The 25,000-nt window shown below is 40.8% G+C and overlaps 2 protein-coding genes across 6 annotated transcripts in view; one reads left to right on the top strand and one right to left on the bottom strand.

Moving 5' to 3' along the window:
• akap13a (A-kinase anchoring protein 13a) overlaps positions 1-6,579 on the bottom strand; it is a 116,138-nt gene extending 109,559 nt beyond the window's left edge. For all 5 annotated transcript variants that reach the window (XM_087792995.1, XM_087792997.1, XM_087792998.1 and 2 more), the window contains exon 1: positions 6,441-6,579. The gene's annotated coding sequence lies outside the window, so the exon portion shown is untranslated. The remainder of the gene's footprint in view (positions 1-6,440) is intronic.
• A 14,155-nt stretch (positions 6,580-20,734) lies between these two features.
• The window catches only part of sv2ba (synaptic vesicle glycoprotein 2Ba), a 20,108-nt gene continuing 15,842 nt past the window's right edge, over positions 20,735-25,000 (top strand). Inside the window, exon 1 of the mRNA XM_087793458.1 lies at positions 20,735-21,255. Within this exon, the coding sequence (XP_087649584.1) occupies positions 20,793-21,255 (463 nt within the window). The 5' untranslated portion in view covers positions 20,735-20,792. The remainder of the gene's footprint in view (positions 21,256-25,000) is intronic.

The raw sequence follows: 25,000 nt of genomic DNA, 5'->3' as shown, positions 1-25,000 counted from the left end.
AGTGAAGGACAACAGTCCACTGGACGCATCACGACTCAGTCTGGATCTCAAACCAAAGCTTCCTAGAACCTCAGTTGTTGCAGTGCATTGTGGGAGTGTGTGTCTGCAGACTCTTTAACACTCGGTCTCTGAGCAGGAAATGGATGTTCACTGGTGTGACCTTCAGAACAAACATGGAGCCAAAGCTTCAGTGACGGAGACACACCTCGTCATCAGGAAGAACCTCAGACCAGCAGAGATAGTGATCTGGACCTTGATCTGTGAGGACCAGGAAGTACCTGAGTCTGGAGATGAGTTACTATGTGAGAGTTAACAACATCAGTTGTGTTGCTGTAGTGTGTGATAGTTAACAACATCAGTTGTGTTGTTGTAGTGTGTGAGAGTTAACAACATCAGTTGTGTTGTTGTAGTGTGTGATAGTTAACAACATCAGTTGTGTTGTTGTAGTGTGTGAGAGTTAACAACATCAGTTGTGTTGTTGTAGTGTGTGATAGTTAACAACATCAGTTGTGTTGTTGTAGTGTGTGAGAGTTAACAACATCAGTTGTGTCGTTGTAGTGTGTGAGAGTTAACAACATCAGTTGTGTTGTTGTAGTGTGTGATAGTTAACAACATCAGTTGTGTTGTTGTAGTGTGTGATAGTTAACAACATCAGTTGTGTTGTTGTAGTGTGTGAGAGTTAACAACATCAGTTGTGTTGTTGTAGTGTGTGAGAGTTAACAACATCAGTTGTGTTGTTGTAGTGTGTGATAGTTAACAACATCAGTTGTGTTGTTGTAGTGTGTGAGAGTTAACAACATCAGTTGTGTTGTTGTAGTGTGTGATAGTTAACAACATCAGTTGTGTTGTTGTAGTGTGTGATAGTTAACAACATCAGTTGTGTTGTTGTAGTGTGTGATAGTTAACAACATCAGTTGTGTTGTTGTAGTGTGTGAGAGTTAACAACATCAGTTGTGTTGTTGTAGTGTGTGATAGTTAACAACATCAGTTGTGTTGTTGTAGTGTGTGATAGTTAACAACATCAGTTGTGTTGTTGTAGTGTGTGAGAGTTAACAACATCAGTTGTGTTGTTGTAGTGTGTGAGAGTTAACAACATCAGTTGTGTTGTTGTAGTGTGTGAGAGTTAACAACATCAGTTGTGTTGTTGTAGTGTGTGATAGTAAACAACATCAGTTGTGTTGTTGTAGTGTGTGATAGTTAACAACATCAGTTGTGTTGTTGTAGTGTGTGATAGTTAACAACACACTTCATCCAGGAACACAGTTGTGTTGTTGTAGTGTGTGATAGTTAACAACATCAGTTGTGTTGTTATAGTGTGTGATAGTTAACAACATCAGTTGTGTTGTTGTAGTGTGTGATAGTTAACAACATCAGTTGTGTTGTTGTAGTGTGTGATAGTTAACAACAACAGTTGTGTTGTTGTAGTGTGTGATAGTTAACAACACATTTCATCCAGGAAAACAGTTGTGTTGTTGTTGTGTGTGATAGTTAACAACACACTTCATCCAGGAAAACAGTTGTGTTGTTGCTGTGTGTGATAGTTAACAACACACTTCATCCAGTAACACAGTTGTGTTGTTGTAGTGTGTGATAGTTAACAACACACTTCATCCAGGAACACAGTTGTGTTGTTGTAGTGTGTGATAGTTAACAACACACTTCATCCAGTAACACAGTTGTGTTGTTGTAGTGTGTGATAGTTAACAACATCAGTTGTGTTGTTGTAGTGTGTGATAGTTAACAACACACTTCATCCAGTAACACAGTTGTGTTGTTGTAGTGTGTGATAGTTAACAACACACTTCATCCAGGAACAAAGTTGTGTTGTTGTAGTGTGTGATAGTTAACAACACACTTCATCCAGGAACAAAGTTGTGTTGTTGTAGTGTGTGATAGTTAACAACACACTTCATCCAGGAACACAGTTGTGTTGTTGTAGTGTGTGATAGTTAACAACACACTTCATCCAGGAACACAGTTGTGTTGTTGTAGTGTGTGATAGTTAACAACACACTTCATCCAGGAACACAGTTGTGTTGTTGTAGTGTGTGATAGTTAACAACACACTTCATCCAGGAACACAGTTGTGTTGTTGTAGTGTGTGATAGTTAACAACTCACTTCATCCAGGAACACAGTTGTGTTGTTGTAGTGTGTGATAGTTAACAACACACTTCATTGACCAGAGAACTTTATCGACCAGAGAACTTTATCAACCAGAGAACTTTATCGACCAGAGAACTTTATCGACCAGAGAACTTTATTGACCAAAGAACTTTATCGACCAGAGAACTTTATCGACCAGAGAACTTTATCAACCAGAGAACTTTATCGACCAGAGAACTTTATCAACCAGAGAACTTTATCGACCAGAGAACTTTATCAACCAGAGAACTTTATCGACCAGAGAACTTTATCAACCAGAGAACTTTATCGACCAGAGAACTTTATCAACCAGAGAACTTTATCAACCAGAGAACTTTATCGACCTTTATTGACCAAAGAACTTTATCGACCAGAGAACTTTATCGACCAGAGAACTTTATCAACCAGAGAACTTTATCGACCAGAGAACTTTATCGACCAGAGAACTTTATCGAACTTTATCAACCAGAGAACTTTATCGACCAGAGAACTTTATCGACCAGAGAACTTTATCAACCAGAGAACTTTATCAACCAGAGAACTTTATCGACCTTTATTGACCAAAGAACTTTATCGACCAGAGAACTTTATCGACCAGAGAACTTTATCGACCAGAGAACTTTATCAACCAGAGAACTTTATCGACCAGAGAACTTTATCAACCAGAGAACTTTATCGACCAGAGAACAATATCGACCTTTATTGACCAAAGAACTTTATCGACCAGAGAACTTTATCGACCAGAGAACTTTATCGACCAGAGAACTTTATCAAACAGAGAACTTTATCGACCAGAGAACTTTATCAACCAGAGAACTTTATCAACCAGAGAACTTTATCGACCAGAGAACTTTATCAACCAGAGAACTTTATCGACCAGAGAACTTTATCGACCTTTATTGACCAAAGAACTTTATCGACCAGAGAACTTTATCGACCAGAGAACTTTATCGACCAGAGAACTTTATCAACCAGTGAACTTTATCGACCAGAGAACTTTATCAACCAGAGAACTTTATCAACCAGAGAACTTTATCGACCAGAGAACTTTATCGACCTTTATTGACCAAAGAACTTTATCGACCAGAGAACTTTATCGACCAGAGAACTTTATCAACCAGAGAACTTTATCGACCAGAGAACTTTATCGACCAGAGAACTTTATCGAACTTTATCAACCAGAGAACTTTATCGACCAGAGAACTTTATCGAACTTTATCAACCAGAGAACTTTATCGACCAGAGAACTTTATCGACCTTTATCGACCAGAGAACTTTATCGACCAAAGAACTTTATCAACCAGAGAACTTTATCGACCAGAGAACTTTATCGACCAGAGAACTTTATCGAACTTTATCAACCAGAGAACTTTATCGACCAGAGAACTTTATCGACCAGAGAACTTTATCGAACTTTATCAAACAGAGAACTTTATCGACCAGAGAACTTTATCGACCTTTATCGACCAGAGAACTTTATCGACCTTTATTGACCAGAGAACTTTATCGACCTTTATCGACCAGAGAACTTTATCGACCTTTATTGACCAGAGAACTTTATCGACCTTTATTGACCAGAGAACTTTATCGACCTTTATCGACCAGAGAACTTTATCGACCTTTATTGACCAGAGAACTTTATCGACCTTTATCGACCAGAGAACTTTATCGACCTTTATCGACCAGAGAACTTTATCGTCCTTTATCGACCAGAGAACTTTATCGAACTTTATCAACCAGAGAACTTTATCGACCAGAGAACTTTATCGACCTTTATCGACCAGAGAACTTTATCGACCAAAGAACTTTATCAACCAGAGAACTTTATCGACCAGAGAACTTTATCGACCAGAGAACTTTATCGAACTTTATCAACCAGAGAACTTTATCGACCAGAGAACTTTATCGACCAGAGAACTTTATCGAACTTTATCAAACAGAGAACTTTATCGACCAGAGAACTTTATCGACCTTTATCGACCAGAGAACTTTATCGACCTTTATTGACCAGAGAACTTTATCGACCTTTATCGACCAGAGAACTTTATCGACCTTTATTGACCAGAGAACTTTATCGACCTTTATTGACCAGAGAACTTTATCGACCTTTATCGACCAGAGAACTTTATCGACCTTTATTGACCAGAGAACTTTATCGACCTTTATCGACCAGAGAACTTTATCGACCTTTATCGACCAGAGAACTTTATCGTCCTTTATCGACCAGAGAACTTTATCGAACTTTATCAACCAGAGAACTTTATCGACCAGAGAACTTTATCGACCTTTATTGACCAGAGAACTTTATCGACCTTTATCGACCAGAGAACTTTATCGACCTGAGAACTTTATCGACCTTTATTGACCAGAGAACTTTATCGACCTTTATTGACCAGAGAACTTTATCGACCTTTATCGACCAGAGAACTTTATCGACCTTTATCGACCAGAGAACTTTATCGACCAGAGAACTTTATCGACCTTTATCAACCAGAGAACTTTATCGACCTTTATTGACCAGAGAACTTTATCGACCTTTATCGACCAGAGAACTTTATCGACCTTTATTGACCAGAGAACTTTATTGACCTTTATCGACCAGAGAACTTTATCGTCCTTTATCGACCAGAGAACTTTATCGACCTTTATCGACCAGAGAACTTTATCGTCCTTTATCGACCAGAGAACTTTATCGACCTTTATCGACCAGAGAACTTTATCGACCTTTATCGACCAGAGAACTTTATCGTCCTTTATCGACCAGAGAACTTTATCGTCCTTTATCGACCAGAGAACTTTATTGTCCTTTATCGACCAGAGAACTTTATTGTCCTTTATCGACCAGAGAACTTTATCGTCCTTTATCGACCAGAGAACTTTATCGTCCTTTATCGACCAGAGAACTTTATTGTCCTTTATCGACCAGAGAACTTTATTGTCCTTTATCGACCAGAGAACTTTATCGACCAGAGAACTTTATCGTCCATTATCGACCAGAGAACTTTATTGTCCTTTATCGACCAGAGAACTTTATCGACCAGAGAACTTTATCGACCAGAGAGCTTTATCGACCAGAGAACTTTATTGTCCTTTATCGACCAGAGAACTTTATTGTCCTTTATCGACCAGAGAACTTTATCGACCAGAGAACTTTATCGACCAGAGAACTTTATCGACCAGAGAACTTTATTGTCCTTTATCGACCAGAGAACTTTATTGTCCTTTATCGACCAGAGAACTTTATCGACCAGAGAACTTTATCGACCAGAGAACTTTATCGACCAGAGAACTTTATCGACCAGAGAACTTTATTGTCCTTTATCGACCAGAGAACTTTATCGACCAGAGAACTTTATCGACCAGAGAACTTTATCGACCAGAGAACTTTATCGTCCATTATCGACCAGAGAACTTTATTGAACTTTATCAACCAGAGAACTCTATTAACCAGAGAACTCTATTGACCAGAGAACTCTATTGACCCGTGAACTTTGACCCTCATCACATCCGCAGGTGTCACGAGGTCAGACACGAGTCACGTGTTCAAACAAACATCTGCGGTTATTGATTTACATTTGTTTTAATTTAACAAATGATTGAAATTCTTTTGTTTTTCCTCATTTTTGACATTTTTAATTTGATAGTTTTAATTATATTTATTAAATTAAACAATAATTAAACATTAAATTAAACATTAAATTAACAATTAATTACAAATTAAATTAAACATTAAATAAAAAAATAAATTAAACTTTAAATAAACATTAATCAAACATTAAATTAAACATTAAATATACATTAATTAGACGTCAATTAGACATCAATTAGACATTAAATAAACATGAAATTAAACATTAAATTAAACATTAAATCAAACATTAAATAAACATTATATTAAACATTAAATTAAACATTAAATAAACATTAAATTAAACATTAAATTAAACATTAAATTAAACATTAAATTAAACATTAAATAAACATTAAATTAAACATTAAATTAAACATTAAATCAAACATTAAATAAACATTATATTAAACATTAAATTAAAAATTAAATTAAACATTAAATAAACATTAAATTAAACATTAAATTAAACATTAAATAAACATTAAATTAAACATTAAATTAAACATTAAATTAAACATTAAATAAACATTAATAAACATTAAATTTAACATTAATAAACATCTTCGCTGACGGAGGATTCATATCCTGATGCTAACAAGCTAACTGTGATGCTAACTCTCGCTCGCTGGTTCTGATGACGACACACGAACCTCTGATGGACTCACCAGAACCGGAACTCTCGCTGGACCCGGCAGAACCATAACAAGCCTCCCTGGCCCGGTTCCGTGTTGGTGTGGAGCGGTCAGTGGATCCAAAGGTCCAGAAGGATCGAGGTCCAGCCACAGGTTCGGGATCAGAACTTGTTCTGAGCCACTTGTTAGTTTGGGTTTCCAGGGACAACCCAGGGGGCGGAGCCTGCAGCCGCGCCACCGCGCATGCGCCAGATCCAACTCGCGAGTTTGAAAAATAAAAAGTTACAAAAGTTACAAAAGTTAAAAAATTACAAACTTAAATGATTTAAATGGTCGATCGAGTGTAAAATAATAATATTATTAATATTATTAAAGTATTTATAAACAAACCTCACACGTGTCAGAGAAATGTTGAAGCCTCACAATGACGTCCTGGCTACCCAGGGTGACAGGCAGGGGACGATCTGAACAACCTGAGAGTGATCGACAGCTGCACGCGCTGAGGCTCATGGGAGGAAACCAGAGTTCAGACGCGATCACAGCATCTGGCCGCGGAGCGGCAGCGCCCTCTGGTGGTGTCACTGTGAGGTACAACACCTCGACGTGTTCTCTTCATCACGTCATCATTGACCCTTGACCTAGAAACACCCTCTGACCTCTGTCCTCGCCTGTGCTCGCCCTCTCGCGCCCCCGGTCCGCCTTCTCGCTGGTGTTTGGGGTCGGATCTGGTGGTTATCTCGCCTGCCGGGTCCTGGTCTCCCGCGGGTTCCTGCCGCGGCTTCAGCCCCTGTGTCTGGATCTTTGTTGAATTGCTGGATCTATTTTTCCTTAATCAACTGTAGTCTTATTTCAACTGTATAGTGTCTTGAGATAACTTTGTTATGATAAGACACTTGAAATAAAATTGAATTGAATTGAATTGACCATCTGTCGCATTATAGCGCCACCTAGTGGTGGTGAGTAATAGAAACAACTTAAAATGACTTACCAATTATTATTAATATGAGTAATTACTCGTAATTACTCATATTATTCATAATTACTCATAATTACTCATAATTACTCGTAATTACTCATATTATTCATAATTACTCATATTTATTCATAATTACTCATAATTACTCGTAATTACTCATATTTATTCATAATTACTCATATTTATTCATAATTACTCATAATTACTCATAATTATTCATAATTACTCATAATTACTCGTAATTACTCATATTTATTAATAATTACTCATATTTACTCATAATTACTCATATTTATTAATAATTACTCATAATTACTCATAATTACTCATATTTATTAATAATTACTCATAATTATGAGTAATTACTCGTAATTACTCATATTTATTAATAATTACTCATATTTACTCATAATTACTCATAATTACTCATAATTACTCGTAATTACTCATATTTATTAATAATTACTCATATTTACTCATAATTACTCATATTTACTCATAATTACTCATAATTACTCGTAATTACTCATATTTACTCATAATTACTCATAATTACTCGTAATTACTCATATTCATTCATAATTACTCATAATTATTCATATTACTCATAATTGCTCATAATTACTCGTAATTACTCATATTTATTAATAATTACTCATATTTACTCATAATTACTCATATTTACTCATAATTACTCATAATTACTCGTAATTACTCATATTTACTCATAATTACTCATATGTACTCATAATTACTCATAATTACTCATAATTACTCATAATTACTCGTAATTACTCATATTCATTAATAATTACTCATAATTACTCATAATTACTCATAATTGCTCATAATTACTCGTAATAACTCATATTTATTAATAATTACTCATATTTACTCATAATTACTCATAATTACTCGTAATTACTCGTAATTACTCATATTTATTAATAATTACTCATATTTACTCATAATTACTCATATCTACTCATAATTACTCATAATTACTCGTAATTACTCATATTCATTAATATTTACTCATAATTATTCATATTACTCATAATTGCTCATAATTACTCGTAATTACTCATATTTATAAATAATTACTCATATTTACTCATAATTACTCATATTTACTCATAATTACTCGTAATTACTCATATTTACTCATAATTACTCATATTTACTCATAATTACTCATAATTACTCATAATTACTCATAATTACTCGTAATTACTCATATTCATTAATAATTACTCATAATTACTCATAATTACTCATAATTACTCATAATTATTCATAATTACTCATAATTGCTCATAAATACTCGTAATTACTCATATTTATTAATAATTACTCATATTTACTCATAATTACTCATATTTACTCATAATTACTCATATTTACTCATAATTACTCGTAATTACTCGTAATTACTCATATTTATTAATAATTACTCATATTTACTCATAATTACTCATAATTACTCATAATTACTCGTAATTACTCGTAATTACTCATATTTATTAATAATTACTCATATTTACTCATAATTACTCATATTTACTCATAATTACTCATAATTACTCGTAATTACTCGTAATTACTCATATTTATTAATAATTACTCATATTTACTCATAATTACTCATATTTACTCATATTTACTCATAATTACTCATAATTACTCATAATTACTCATAATTATTCATAATTACTCATAATTGCTCATAAATACTCGTAATTACTCATATTTATTAATAATTACTCATATTTACTCATAATTACTCATATTTACTCATAATTACTCATATTTACTCATAATTACTCGTAATTACTCGTAATTACTCATATTTATTAATAATTACTCATATTTACTCATAATTACTCATAATTACTCATAATTACTCGTAATTACTCGTAATTACTCATATTTATTAATAATTACTCATATTTACTCATAATTACTCATATTTACTCATAATTACTCATAATTACTCGTAATTACTCGTAATTACTCATATTTATTAATAATTACTCATATTTACTCATAATTACTCATATTTACTCATATTTACTCATAATTACTCATAATTACTCATAATTACTCGTAATTACTCATATTCATTAATAATTACTCATAATTACTCATAATTATTCATAATTACTCATAATTGCTCATAATTACTCGTAATTACTCATATTTATTAATAATTACTCATAATTACTCGTAATTACTCATATTTATTAATAATTACTCATATTTACTCATAATTACTCATATTTACTCATAATTACTCGTAATTACTCGTAATTACTCATATTTATTAATAATTACTCATATTTACTCATAATTACTCATATTTACTCATAATTACTCATAATTACTCATAATTACTCATATTTACTCATAATTACTCATAATTACTCATAATTACTCGTAATTACTCGTAATTACTCATATTTATTAATAATTACTCATATTTACTCATAATTACTCATGTTTACTCATAATTACTCGTAATTACTCATATTCATTAATAATTACTCATAATTACTCATAATTACTCATAATTATTCATAATTACTCATAATTGCTCATAATTACTCGTAATTACTCATATTTATTAATAATTACTCATATTTACTCATAATTACTCATATTTACTCATAATTACTCATAATTACTCATAATTACTCGTAATTACTCATATTTATTAATAATTACTCATAATTACTCGTAATTACTCATAATTACTCATAATTACTCATATTTACTCATAATTACTCATAATTACTCGTAATTACTCATATTTACTCATAATTACTCATAATTACTCATAATTACTCATAATTACTCATAATTACTCGTAATTACTCATATTCATTAATAATTACTCATAATTACTCATAATTACTCATAATTACTCATAATTACTCATAATTATTCATAATTACTCATAATTGCTCATAAATACTCGTAATTACTCATAAATACTCGTAATTACTCATATTTATTAATAATTACTCATATTTACTCATAATTACTCATATTTACTCATAATTACTCATATTTACTCATAATTACTCGTAATTACTCGTAATTACTCATATTTATTAATAATTACTCATATTTACTCATAATTACTCATAATTACTCATAATTACTCATAATTACTCGTAATTACTCGTAATTACTCATATTTATTAATAATTACTCATATTTACTCATAATTACTCATATTTACTCATAATTACTCATAATTACTCGTAATTACTCATATTTATTAATAATTACTCATATTTACTCATAATTACTCATATTTACTCATAATTACTCATAATTACTCATAATTACTCGTAATTACTCATATTCATTAATAATTACTCATAATTACTCATAATTATTCATAATTACTCATAATTGCTCATAATTACTCGTAATTACTCATATTTATTAATAATTACTCATATTTACTCATAATTACTCATATTTACTCATAATTACTCGTAATTACTCGTAATTACTCATATTTATTAATAATTACTCATATTTACTCATAATTACTCATATTTACTCATAATTACTCATAATTACTCATAATTACTCATATTTACTCATAATTACTCATAATTACTCATAATTACTCATAATTACTCATAATTACTCGTAATTACTCGTAATTACTCATATTTATTAATAATTACTCATATTTACTCATAATTACTCATGTTTACTCATAATTACTCGTAATTACTCATATTCATTAATAATTACTCATAATTACTCATAATTACTCATAATTATTCATAATTACTCATAATTGCTCATAATTACTCGTAATTACTCATATTTATTAATAATTACTCATATTTACTCATAATTACTCATATTTACTCATAATTACTCATAATTACTCATAATTACTCGTAATTACTCATATTTATTAATAATTACTCATAATTACTCGTAATTACTCATATTTATTAATAATTACTCATATTTACTCATAATTACTCATATTTACTCATAATTACTCGTAATTACTCGTAATTACTCATATTTATTAATAATTACTCATATTTACTCATAATTACTCATATTTACTCATAATTACTCATAATTACTCATAATTACTCATATTTACTCATAATTACTCATAATTACTCATAATTACTCGTAATTACTCGTAATTACTCATATTTATTAATAATTACTCATATTTACTCATAATTACTCATGTTTACTCATAATTACTCGTAATTACTCATATTCATTAATAATTACTCATAATTACTCATAATTATTCATAATTACTCATAATTGCTCATAATTACTCGTAATTACTCATATTTATTAATAATTACTCATATTTACTCATAATTACTCATATTTACTCATAATTACTCATAATTACTCATAATTACTCGTAATTACTCATATTTATTAATAATTACTCATATTTACTCATAATTACTCGTAATTACTCGTAATTACTCATATTTACTCATAATTACTCATAATTACTCAAACTTATTCAGATCAAGTCACATGACTGGGATTAAAGAATCGTTCTATAGCTCTCAGTGACTCTTGGATACCACAGTCTAATTTTAGGTGAAGATCACACCCGTCTCGTAGGTGTCAACAGTGAAGCGCTCGTGAGCTTCTTCTGGTCCAGACAACAGATGTTCTCACGGACCATCAGGGGGCGCTATCGTCCGTCTGACACACACCTGGAGCGAAGGAAAGGAAGGTGAACGCTGCCCCCTGGTGGAGGAAGCTCAGAGACACGCTCCTGAGGTCGCAGGTCGCTCCGACAGGTGAGACGCGTGACCTCCTGAGCTCGGCGCCTTCAAGTCTGATCTTCTGCAGCGACAAATATTTGATCCACGTGTCCGTGGCCTCGTCGTCTCCGTTTCTCTTGACACCTAACAAAGTTCTCCTGGTGTTTGACTGACGGCTCAAACATGATTGACAGCAGGCGACAGCGAGTCAGCGGACGACCTTCTTTTGGAGAAGCGTCAGAAGATTCGTGACCTTCATTCCTGAAGTTTCCAGAGTGTTGTTGCTTGTTCAGGCACCTGTTTGTTCGGGTGTTAACCCCTGGTGTCTCCAGAGTCTCTGGTGAGTCCAGGCTTCCATCTCCTGGATCTGACTCTTCATCAGTTCTTGTCTTCATCAGATCTGTCCGTCCTCCAGTCTCGTGTTGTCCTACGTTAGTTTTGTTCTTCTGTGGATTATTTGTGTGAAACTCAAACCTCCAGTTTCTTTGTCTACAGTCCTGTCTCGTGGCCTTAAGATGGTTCCAATGAAAGTAGATGTTTGAGGCCTTAAGATGGCTCCAATGAAAGTAGATGTTCGTGGCCTTGACATGGTTCTAATGAAAGTAGATGTTTGAGGCCTTAAGATGGTTCTAATGAAAGTAGATGTTCGTGGCCTTGACATGGTTCTAATGAAAGTAGATGTTTGAGGCCTTAAGATGGCTCCAATGAAAGTAGATGTTTGTGGCCTTGACATGGTTCTAATGAAAGTAGATGTTTGAGGCCTTAAGATGGTTCTAATGAAAGTAGATGTTTATGACCTTAAGATGGTTCCAATGAAAGTAGATGTTCGTGGCCTTGACATGGTTCTAATGAAAGTAGATGTTTGAGGCCTTAAGATGGTTCTAATGAAAGTAGATGTTCGTGGCCTTGACATGGTTCTAATGAAAGTAGATGTTTGAGGCCTTAAGATGGTTCTAATGAAAGTAGATGTCCGTGGCCTTGACATGGTTCTAATGAAAGTAGATGTTTGAGGCCTTAAGATGGCTCCAATGAAAGTAGATGTTCGTGTCCTTAAGATGGCTCCAATGAAAGTAGATGTTCGTGGCCTTAAGATGGTTCCAATGAAAGTAGATGTTCGTGGCCTTGACATGGTTCTAATGAAAGTAGATGTTTGAGGCCTTGAGATGGTTCTAATGAAAGTAGATGTGTATGACCTTAAGATGCTTCCAATGAAAGTAGATGTTCGTGGCCTTGACATGGTTCTAATGAAAGTAGATGTTTGAGGCCTTAAGATGGTTCTAATGAAAGTAGATGTTTATGGCCTTAAGATGGTTACAATGAAAGTAGATGTTTATGACCTTAAGATGGTTCCAATGAAAGTAGATGTTCGTGGCCTTGACATGGTTATAATGAAAGTAGATGTTTGAGGCCTTAAGATGGTTCTAATGAAAGTAGATGTTTGTGGCCTTAAGATGGTTCTAATGAAAGTACATGTTTATGGCCTTAAGATGGTTCCAATGAAAGTAGATGTTTATGACCTTAAGATGGTTCCAATGAAAGTAGATGTTCGTGGCCTTGACATGGTTCTAATGAAAGTAGATGTTTGAGGCCTTAAGATGGTTCCAATGAAAGTAGATGTTCGTGGCCTTAAGATGGTTCTAATGAAAGTACATGTTTATGGCCTTAAGATGGTTCCAATGAAAGTAGATGTTTATGACCTTAAGATGGTTCCAATGAAAGTAGATGTTCGTGGCCTTGACATGGTTCTAATGAAAGTAGATGTTTGAGGCCTTAAGATGGTTCCAATGAAAGTAGATGTTCGTGGCCTTGACATGGTTCTAATGAAAGTAGATGTTTGAGGCCTTAAGATGGTTCCAATGAAAGTAGATGTTCGTGGCCTTGACATGGTTCTAATGAAAGTAGATGTTTGAGGCCTTAAGATGGTTCAAATGAAAGTATTTGTTTGAGGCCTTAAGATGGTTCCAATGAAAGTAGATGTTCGTGGCCTTGACATGGTTCTAATGAAAGTAGATGTTTGATGCCTTAAGATGGTTCCAATGAAAGTAGATGTTCGTGGCCTTGACATGGTTCTAATGAAAGTAGATGTTTGAGGCCTTAAGATGGCTCCAATGAAAGTAGATGTTCGTGGCCTTGACATGGTTCTAATGAAAGTAGATGTTTGAGGCCTTAAGATGGTTCAAATGAAAGTAGATGTTCGTGGCCTTGACATGGTTCTAATGAAAGTAGATGTTTGAGGCCTTAAGATGGTTCTAATGAAAGTAGATGTTTGAGGCCTCAAGATGGTTCTAATGAAAGTAGATGTTTAAGGCCTTAAGATGGTTCCAATGAAAGTAGATGTTCGTGGCCTTGACATGGTTCTAATGAAAGTAGATGTTTGAGGCCTTAAGATGGTTCCAATGAAAGTAGATGTTCGTGGCCTTGACATGGTTCTAATGAAAGTAGATGTTTGAGGCCTTAAGATGGTTCCAATGAAAGTAGATGTTCGTGGCCTTGACATGGTTCTAATGAAAGTAGATGTTTGAGGCCTTAAGATGGTTCCAATGAAAGTAGATGTTCGTGGCCTTGACATGGTTCTAATGAAAGTAGATGTTTGAGGCCTTAAGCTGGTTCTAATGAAAGTAGATGTTTATGGCCTTAAGATGGTTCCAATGAAAGTAGATGTTTATGACCTTAAGATGGTTCCAATGAAAGTAGATGTTCGTGGCCTTGACATGGTTCTAATGAAAGTAGATGTTCGTGGCCTTGACATGGTTCTAATGAAAGTAGATGTTTGAGGCCTTAAGATGGTTCTAATGAAAGTAGATGTTTGAGGCCTTAAGATGGTTCCAATGAAAGTAGATGTTTGAGGCCTTAAGATGGTTCCAATGAAAGTAGATGTTCGTGCCCTTGAGATGGTTCTAATGAAAAGTAGATGTTTGTGGCCTTGAGATCGTTCCAATTAAAATAGATGTTCGTGACCTTAAGATGGTTCCAATGAAAGTAGATGTTTGAGGCCTTAAGATGGTTCCAAAGAAAGTAGATCTTCGTGGCCTTGACATGGTTCTAATGAAAGTAGATGTTTGTGGCCTTGAGATCGTTCCAATTAAAATAGATGTTCGTGACCTTAAGATGGTTCCAATGAAAGTAGATGTTTGTGGCCTTAAGATAGTTCCAATCAGAGTAGATGTTCGTGACCTTAAGATGTTTCCAATCAGAGTAGATGTTCGTGACCTTAAGATGGTTCCAATCAGAGTAGATGTTCGTGACCTTAAATATTTCCAATCAGAGTAGATGTTCATGGCCTTAAGATGTTTCCAATCAGAGTACATGTTCGTGACCTTAAGATGGTTCAAATGAAAGTAGATGTATGTGGCCTTGACATGGTTCTAATGAAAGTAGATGTTCGTGGCCTTGACATGGTTCTAATGAAAGTAGATGTTTGTGGCCTTAAGATGGATCCAATCAGAGTACATGTTCGTGACCTTAAGATGGTTTCAATCAGAGTAGATGTTCGTGGCTTTAAGATTGATCCAATCAGAGTAGATGTTCGTGGCCTTAAGATGGTTCCAATCAGAGTAGATGTTCGTGACCTTAAGATGGTTCCAATCAGAGTAGATGTTCGTGACCTTAAGATGGTTTCAATCAGAGTAGATGTTTGTGACCTTAAGATGGTTCCAATGAAAGTAGATGTTTGTGACCTTAAGATGGTTCCAATCAGAGTTGATGTTCGTGGCCTTAAGATGGTTCCAATGAAAGTAGATGTTTGTTGCCTTAAGATGGTTCCAATGAAAGTAGATGTTTGTTGCCTTAAGATGGATCTAATGAAAGTAGATGTTCGTGGCCTTGACATGGTTCCAATGAAAGTAGATGTTTGTTGCCTTAAGATGGATCTAATGAAAGTAGATGTTCGTGGCCTTGACATGGTTCCAATGAAAGTAGATGTTTGTTGCCTTAAGATGGATCTAATGAAAGTAGATGTTCGTGGCCTTGACATGGTTCTAATGAAAGTAGATGTTCGTGGCCTTCAAAGGTGTTGGAGATAAGATATGAGCAGGACAAACACTGTGATAATGAAGATTCTACCTTAACTAACAAACTCTGTGTTTGACTTCGTTGACCTCGTCTGCAGTGACGTCACATAAGTCACATGACAGACACACAGAGGGTCGTGACCTTGAGTGGACGCTCAGTTCCGGGCTCGACCAGCAGGTGTCAGGCACATCTGCAGCTCTAATCCTGCTGATCTCCTGCAGGATTAGTGGACCAGTGGACACGCCAACACTCTCTGCATCACAGCCTGAGACCGTTGTGTACTCGTGCACGAGTGTGATCTTCTCATCACACCCACAGCAGGTCAGCTGACCTCAGTGGACCAATGGCTGTGGTCGCTGTGGTCTCCTCACCTCGTCTCTCATTCACTGCAGCAGCATTAGAAGAACAACATGTTTCCCTGAGACTCGTTCATTTGTTCGCTCTGGTCCGAACACACGACTGTTCCTCATGTTCCTCATGTTCCTCATGTTCCTCATGTTCCTCATGTTCCTCATGTTCCTCATGTTCCTCATGTTCCTCATGTTCCTCATGTTCCTCAGACTCGACCACTCTTGGGTGTCGCCACATTCTTAACACAAAGAACCCGACGACCATCTGGTCCCTCTTGAGGGTCACGTTATGTCTGAAGACACTGAGCCTCCAGGATCAACATCTGAGTGTTTGTGGAGCTGAGACCAGGACTGATGAGCATGTGACGTTGACGACCCTTGACCCCCCCCCACACACACCCCCCCCTCTCGAGACACCCTCCTGCGTTAACGCCGTGACCTTGGTGAAGGTCGAGCGCGAAGGTCAACTGTGTGAGGAGGCGACCTTCAAGTCGACGACTGGATGATTTAATCCGACGCGACCACTAGGTGTAGAGGAAGTGGGCGGGGCCTGGACTGCCTGCAAGGCGAGGACCGGGGGCTAAATTTAGCCAATGGCTTTGTGGGGTGGAGCTAATCCTCTTTGCTCACGAATTATCTGCCCTGCGGATTAGAGAGCTTTGTCCCTGTGGAAGACATCTACTCTGGACGTCCCACTGTAGGACGAACCAAGTCCTGGGCGGGGGGGGGGGGGGGGGCTGGTCCACACGGTTGAACGTGAACCAAATAAAATAAGGTTCCTCAGACTGTTGCACGTGAACGTTGTTGCTCAGGAACTGAAATAAGAAGCTCAACCTCAGAAGAACCTTCACGACCTGCTAAACCAATGATCTCATTCCTTCACACACTGAGCACCTACGACAGTTTCCTTCAGAAGATCATTCCATCCGAGGTTCTAAGTGTCAACATGTCATGGTGAAGATGTTTTGAGGTTCATCAGGAGCCAGAACATACGATGAGGACCTTCTGCTCGTCGTCAGTTATTTGTCTTCGTTGACTCTCTATACATCTGGGCTCTGATTGGTCGACTCCACTTCTTCCTCACTTCAGATGTTGTTCTGAAGATACAGTTGGACCTTCATCATGGTCTTCCTCCTCACCCTGCTCCTCTGACCTCTGACCTCGGCCTCACGCCACTTCACGCGGACCGTACCAAGGGTCGGGGGAGAGTTGGGGGAGTTTTCCGGGTGTTTGGTGCAGGGATGAGCGCGAGGGGGAGTGAAGTAGGCGGAGCATCCAGGCTGGACGCTAATCCTCGGCTGCAGCTCGACCTCCAGATACACATGTCGGCGCCGCTCGTCAAAACACTGATTTTTCCACCGAGTTCCTGAAGCGTCTTCACGTCGAGGACACGAGTCTGGTGAGTCCATTTCTACTTACTCGAGGCCACATAACCAGTCTAGGACCCGGGACTACACTGACCTTTGACCCTGCTGGTCTGTCAGAGCTCCTTCGGGGAGAGCAGAGGTGAAATAAAACGGTCGGTGGCTCTTGTTACGATGATGTCACTTCCTGTCAGCACCTGATGGGCTTCACCTCAGACGCCTCCTCCTCCTCAGGTGCTTCTTCTGAAGCAGTTCTCACTGATTCAAACTGTGAAGGCCTTGAAGAGACAGATGTTCCGTTGTGAGTGGAGGTGTGAAGTGGTTTCATCCGTGGAGTTGTTACCACAGACACACCAGCTGGAACCAGATCCTTCAGAGAACCTCCAGATCATGTTGAACGTTGTTCATGATCCACATGACGTGGAACACTTGAGAAGATTCTTCTTCAAACATCTTCAACGTCCGACACGACCAGTGACCCCAGAGTGGTTGTGTTTGAGTGACAGGTCAGGAGCAGGTGTTACGTCAGCAGCAGCTGTGAAGGTGCTTCATTACCATCCATTCCACATCCAGAGACTCTAATCCTCTGACACGCTTCCTGAGGCGCGTCTGCTCCAGAGGCAGCAAGAACCATAGAACCTCTTAATCTGGATTACAAGGTCGTTCTGCGCCGATCCAGAGCACAGACACACCATTCAGCCTGTGTCGGCAGGTGCTGAGAGGAAGGTCCTCAGGCCTCAGTCTCAAGGTCTCCAGAGTCCAGAGTCCAGTGTCCAGAGTCCAGAGTCCAGTGTCCAGAGTCCAGAGTCCAGAGTCCAGAGTCCAGTGTCCAGAGTCCAGAGTCCAGAGTCCAGAGTCCAGAGTCCAGAGTCCAGTGTCCAGAGTCCAGAGTCCAGAGTCCAGAGTCCAGAGTCCAGAGTCCAGTGTCCAGAGTCCAGAGTCCAGAGTCCAGTGTCCAGAGTCCAGAGTCCAGAGTCCAGAGTCCAGAGTCCAGAGTCCAGTGTCCAGAGTCCAGAGTCCAGAGTCCAGAGTCCAGAGTCCAGAGTCCAGTGTCCAGAGTCCAGAGTCCAGAGTCCAGAGTCCAGAGTCCAGAGTACAGTGTCCAGAGTCCAGAGTTCAGAGTCCATAGTCCAGAGTCCAGAGTCCAGAGTCCAGAGTCCAGAGTCCAGAGTCCAGAGTCCAGAGTTCAGAGTCCATAGTCCAGAGTCCAGAGTCCAGAGTCCAGAGTCCAGAGTCCAGAGTCCAGAGTCCAGAGTCCAGAGTCCAGAGTCCAGTGTCCAGAGTCCAGAGTCCATAGTCCAGAGTCCATAGTCCAGAGTCCAGAGTCCAGTGTCCAGAGTCCAGAGTCCAGAGTCCAGAGTCCAGAGTCCAGAGTCCAGAGTCCAGTGTCCAGAGTCCAGAGTTCAGAGTCCAGAGTCCAGAGTCCAGTGTCCAGAGTCCAGAGTCCAGAGTCCAGAGTCCAGAGTCCAGAGTCCAGTGTCCAGAGTCCAGAGTCCAGAGTCCAGAGTCCAGAGTCCAGTGTCCAGAGTCCAGTGTCCAGAGTCCAGAGTCCAGAGTCCAGAGTCCAGAGTCCAGAGTCCAGAGTCCAGTGTCCAGAGTCCAGAGTCCAGAGTCCAGAGTCCAGAGTCCAGAGTCCAGAGTCCAGTGTCCAGAGTCCAGAGTCCAGAGTCCAGAGTCCAGAGTCCAGAGTCCAGAGTCCAGAGTCCAGAGTCCAGAGTCCAGTGTCCAGAGTCCAGAGTCCAGAGTCCAGAGTCCAGAGTCCAGAGTCCAGAGTCCAGAGTCCAGTGTCCAGAGTCCAGAGTCCAGAGTCCAGAGTCCAGAGTCCAGAGTCCAGTGTCCAGTGTCCAGAGTCCAGAGTCCAGAGTCCAGAGTCCAGAGTCCAGTGTCCAGAGTCCAGAGTCCAGAGTCCAGAGTCCAGAGTCCAGTGTCCAGAGTCCAGAGTCCAGAGTCCAGAGTCCAGAGTCCAGAGTCCAGAGTCCAGTGCACACGTCCAAACACATACTATATATCCTGCAGGTCTTCAGTGGAACTTGTTAAAAACTGAAGTATTTCATGGTCAATGTAGTAACTTCTCTCAGGGTGTTGACTGTCCCAGCTACCTGGGGCTTGAGATGGAATCAAACCCATCATTATTATAAAGTGTTGTTGGTCATCGTTCACAGATACAATATTTCCAGCCAGACTCTCCACTGACATTAGACCTGCCTCCAGAAGATTGACCTGCTCTTTGAGCTTCCACCAAAGTGTGAGAGGCTGAATAGAGTGTTGAAGGTCAAAGGTAACAGTCCAGTGTGGTACCGGGTCAGGCTATAGAGGATGTTCTAGTTATGGAAACAGGAAGTGACAGGACTGAGGTCAGAGGTCATGGATGGAGCAGTGACGTGTGGACTGGGTTGGTTTGTCTCTCATGCACGTGCTGAGATAAAAGTTCTTCTCTAGAGGTTCTGGAGTTAAGATATGAGTTCTGGTACCAACGACTGACCCGTTTGACTGTCCATTTGAGATTTTACTGTAAACAAGTCGAGAGAAGAACATGGAGCATCTTCTCACAATGTTTATGTTCTTAGTTTCTAAACATCGTCTTATTCCAGAAGAAAGTCTTTGTTTCTTCAGAGTCTTTAAGAAGTTCAACCATCTAAGTTGAGAGTGTGAAGCACCTCCAGACCTCAGGATGGAATCATCTGATCGACCATCTCACCCTCCCAGATGTGAGAAGATGTGTCTGTGGTCCTTCACTCAGGTGTGCTTGTTTTGCAGGTAAAGCATGTGGGTCTCCACGGGTCAGGAAGACAAGAGACCTTGAACCTTGGACAGGACCAGACTTCTGCAGGATTATGTTGTAGCCGTGACCCAGACTTACTCTTCGCATCAGGACCTTCTCAGCTCACTCTGCAGGAACCATGGACGACCCCTATCAGAACAATGTGACCCCTCAGGTGACGGAAGGGGGCGACTACGCCTACACCCAGGACGGAGGTTACCCGTACCAGGTGGACTACCCGCCGCAGGAGGAGGACGCTCGCAGCGATGCCACGGAGGGCGCCGACGAGGACGAGCAGATGTACGAGGGCGAGTACCAGGGGGTCCCTCACCCCGACGAGATCAAGGAGGCCCGGCGAGCGGCCCGGCTGGAGGCCAAGAGGAAAGCTCGTCTGGCCGGCGAGCAGGAGGAGGAGGAGAACCTGCCGGAGCAGTACGAGTCCATCATGGAGGACTGCGGTCACGGGCGCTTCCAGTGGACGCTCTTCCTGGTGCTGGGCCTCGCCCTGATGGCCGACGGCGTGGACGGCTTCGTGGTGGGCTTCGTGCTGCCCAGCGCCGAGAAGGACATGTGCATCTCCAACGCCGACAAGGGGCTTCTGGGTAAGTGACCACATGTGTTCGAGTCATGACACTGAACCCATGACCTTCAGTCACCTCGAGGTCTCAGCCTGTTCACAGATGTCGGACTCCTCTGAGGCCATGGTTCTCAGCGATGAGAGACTGTAGAACCAGCTGCTGAGGTGAAGATTGAGGTGTTCAAGGTTGAGACCTGGACCCAGAACTCTCAGTAGAAGACGAGAAGTTACTCTAGACTAACTCGAGCTGTCGCAACCAAAAGGTCAGGTTCTAATGTTTCTTAAGGTTGTGCTCATATGGGTGTCCTCACCTGTCCTCACCTGTCCTCACCTGTCCTCACCTGTCCTCACCTGCCCTCACCTGCCCTCACCTGTCCTCACCTGTCCTCACCTGCCCTCACCTGTGCTCACCTGTCCTCACCTGCCCTCACCTGTCCTCACCTGTCCTCACCTGTGCTCACCTGTCCTCACCTGTCCTCACCTGTCCCTCACCTGTCCTCACCTGTCCTCACCTGTCCTCACCTGTCCTCACCTGTCCCTCACCTGTCCTCACCTGTCCTCACCTGTGCTCACCTGTCCTCACCTGTCCTCACCTGTCCCTCACCTGTCCTCACCTGTCCTCACCTGCCCTCACCTGTCCTCACCTGTCCTCACCTGTGCTCACCTGTCCTCACCTGTCCTCACCTGTCCCTCACCTGTCCTCACCTCCGTCACTCTCTTCACCTCCTTCACTCTCTTCACCTCCGTCACTCACTTCACCTCCGTCACTCTCTTCACCTCTGTCACTCTCTTCACCTCCTTCACTCTCTTCACCTCCGTCACTCACTTCACCTCCGTCACTCTCTTCACCTCCGTCACTCTCTTCACCTCCTTCACTCTCTTCACCTCCGTCACTCACTTCACCTCCGTCACTCTCTTCACCTCCTTCACTGTCTTCACCTCCTTCACTCTCTTCACCTCCGTCACTCTCTTCACCTCCTTCACTCACTTCACCTCCTTCACTCTCTTCACCTCCGTCACTCTCTTCACCTCCGTCACTCTCTTCACCTCCATCACTCTCTTCACCTCCGTCACTCTCTTCACCTCCGTCACTCTCTTCACCTCCTTTACTCTCTTCACCTCCTTCACTCTCTTCACCTCCTTTACTCTCTTCACCTCCGTCACTCTCTTCACCTCCTTCACTCTCTTCACCTCCGTCACTCACTTCACCTCCGTCACTCTCTTCACCTCCGTCACTCTCTTCACCTCCGTCACTCTCTTCACCTCCGTCACTCACTTCACCTCCGTCACTCTCTTCACCTCCGTCACTCTCTACACCTCCGTCACTCTCTTCACCTCCGTCACTCACTTCACCTCCGTCACTCTCTTCACCTCCGTCACTCTCTTCACCTCCTTCACTCTCTTCACCTCCGTCACTCTCTTCACCTCCGTCACTCTCTTCACCTCCGTCACTCACTTCACCTCCGTCACTCTCTTCACCTCCGTCACTCTCTACACCTCCGTCACTCTCTTCACCTCCGTCACTCACTTCACCTCCGTCACTCTCTTCACCTCCGTCACTCTCTTCACCTCCTTCACTCTCTTCACCTCCGTCACTCTCTTCACCTCCGTCACTCTCTTCACCTCCGTCACTCTCTTCACCTCCTTCACTCTCTTCACCTCCGTCACTCACTTCACCTCCATCACTCTCTTCACCTCCGTCACTCTCTTCACCTCCTTCACTCTCTTCACCTCCGTCACTCACTTCACCTCCGTCACTCTCTTCACCTCCATCACTCACTTCACCTCCGTCACTCTCTTCACCTCTGTCACTCTCTTCACCTCCGTCACTCTCTTCACCTCCGTCACTGTCTTCACCTCCGTCACTCTCTTCACCTCCGTCACTCTCTTCACCTCCGTCACTCACTTCACCTCCGTCACTCACTTCACCTCCGTCACTCTCTTCACATCCGTCACTCACTTCACCTCCGTCACTCTCTTCACCTCCGTCACTCACTTCACCTCCTTCACTCTCTTCACCTCCGTCACTCACTTCACCTCCGTCACTCACCCTTCACTCTCTTCACCTCCGTCACTCTCTTCACCTCCGTCACTCTCTTCACCTCCGTCACTCTCTTCACCTCTGTCACTCTCTTCACCTCCTTCACTCTCTTCACCTCCGTCACTCACTTCACCTCCGTCACTCTCTTCACCTCCGTCACTCTCTTCACCTCCTTCACTCTCTTCACCTCCGTCACTCACTTCACCTCCGTCACTCTCTTCACCTCCTTCACTGTCTTCACCTCCTTCACTCTCTTCACCTCCGTCACTCTCTTCACCTCCTTCACTCACTTCACCTCCTTCACTCTCTTCACCTCCGTCACTCTCTTCACCTCCGTCACTCTCTTCACCTCCATCACTCTCTTCACCTCCGTCACTCTCTTCACCTCCGTCACTCTCTTCACCTCCTTTACTCTCTTCACCTCCTTCACTCTCTTCACCTCCTTTACTCTCTTCACCTCCGTCACTCTCTTCACCTCCTTCACTCTCTTCACCTCCGTCACTCACTTCACCTCCGTCACTCTCTTCACCTCCGTCACTCTCTTCACCTCCGTCACTCTCTTCACCTCCGTCACTCACTTCACCTCCGTCACTCTCTTCACCTCCGTCACTCTCTACACCTCCGTCACTCTCTTCACCTCCGTCACTCACTTCACCTCCGTCACTCTCTTCACCTCCGTCACTCTCTTCACCTCCTTCACTCTCTTCACCTCCGTCACTCTCTTCACCTCCGTCACTCTCTTCACCTCCGTCACTCACTTCACCTCCGTCACTCTCTTCACCTCCGTCACTCTCTACACCTCCGTCACTCTCTTCACCTCCGTCACTCACTTCACCTCCGTCACTCTCTTCACCTCCGTCACTCTCTTCACCTCCTTCACTCTCTTCACCTCCGTCACTCTCTTCACCTCCGTCACTCTCTTCACCTCCGTCACTCTCTTCACCTCCTTCACTCTCTTCACCTCCGTCACTCACTTCACCTCCATCACTCTCTTCACCTCCGTCACTCTCTTCACCTCCTTCACTCTCTTCACCTCCGTCACTCACTTCACCTCCGTCACTCTCTTCACCTCCATCACTCACTTCACCTCCGTCACTCTCTTCACCTCTGTCACTCTCTTCACCTCCGTCACTCTCTTCACCTCCGTCACTGTCTTCACCTCCGTCACTCTCTTCACCTCCGTCACTCTCTTCACCTCCGTCACTCACTTCACCTCCGTCACTCTCTTCACCTCCGTCACTCTCTTCACCTCCTTCACTCTCTTCACCTCCGTCACTCTCTTCACCTCCGTCACTCTCTTCACCTCCGTCACTCTCTTCACCTCCTTCACTCTCTTCACCTCCGTCACTCTCTTCACCTCCTTCACTCTCTTCACCTCCGTCACTCTCTTCACCTCCGTCACTCTCTTCACCTCCGTCACTCACTTCACCTCCGTCACTCTCTTCACCTCCTTCACTGTCTTCACCTCCTTCACTCTCTTCACCTCCGTCACTCTCTTCACCTCCATCACTCTCTTCACCTCCGTCACTCTCTTCACCTCCGTCACTCTCTTCACCTCCTTTACTCTCTTCACCTCCTTCACTCTCTTCACCTCCGTCACTCTCTTCACCTCCTTCACTCTCTTCACCTCCTTCACTCTCTTCACCTCCTTCACTCTCTTCACCTCCGTCACTCTCTTCACCTCCGTCACTCTCTTCACCTCCTTCACTCTCTTCACCTCCGTCACTCA

The sequence above is a fragment of the Callionymus lyra genome, chromosome 6 (assembly GCF_982586985.1).
Source record: "Callionymus lyra chromosome 6, fCalLyr1.hap1.1, whole genome shotgun sequence".
NCBI lineage: Eukaryota > Metazoa > Chordata > Actinopteri > Syngnathiformes > Callionymidae > Callionymus > Callionymus lyra.
This window is presented reverse-complemented; position numbering and strand designations above follow the sequence as displayed.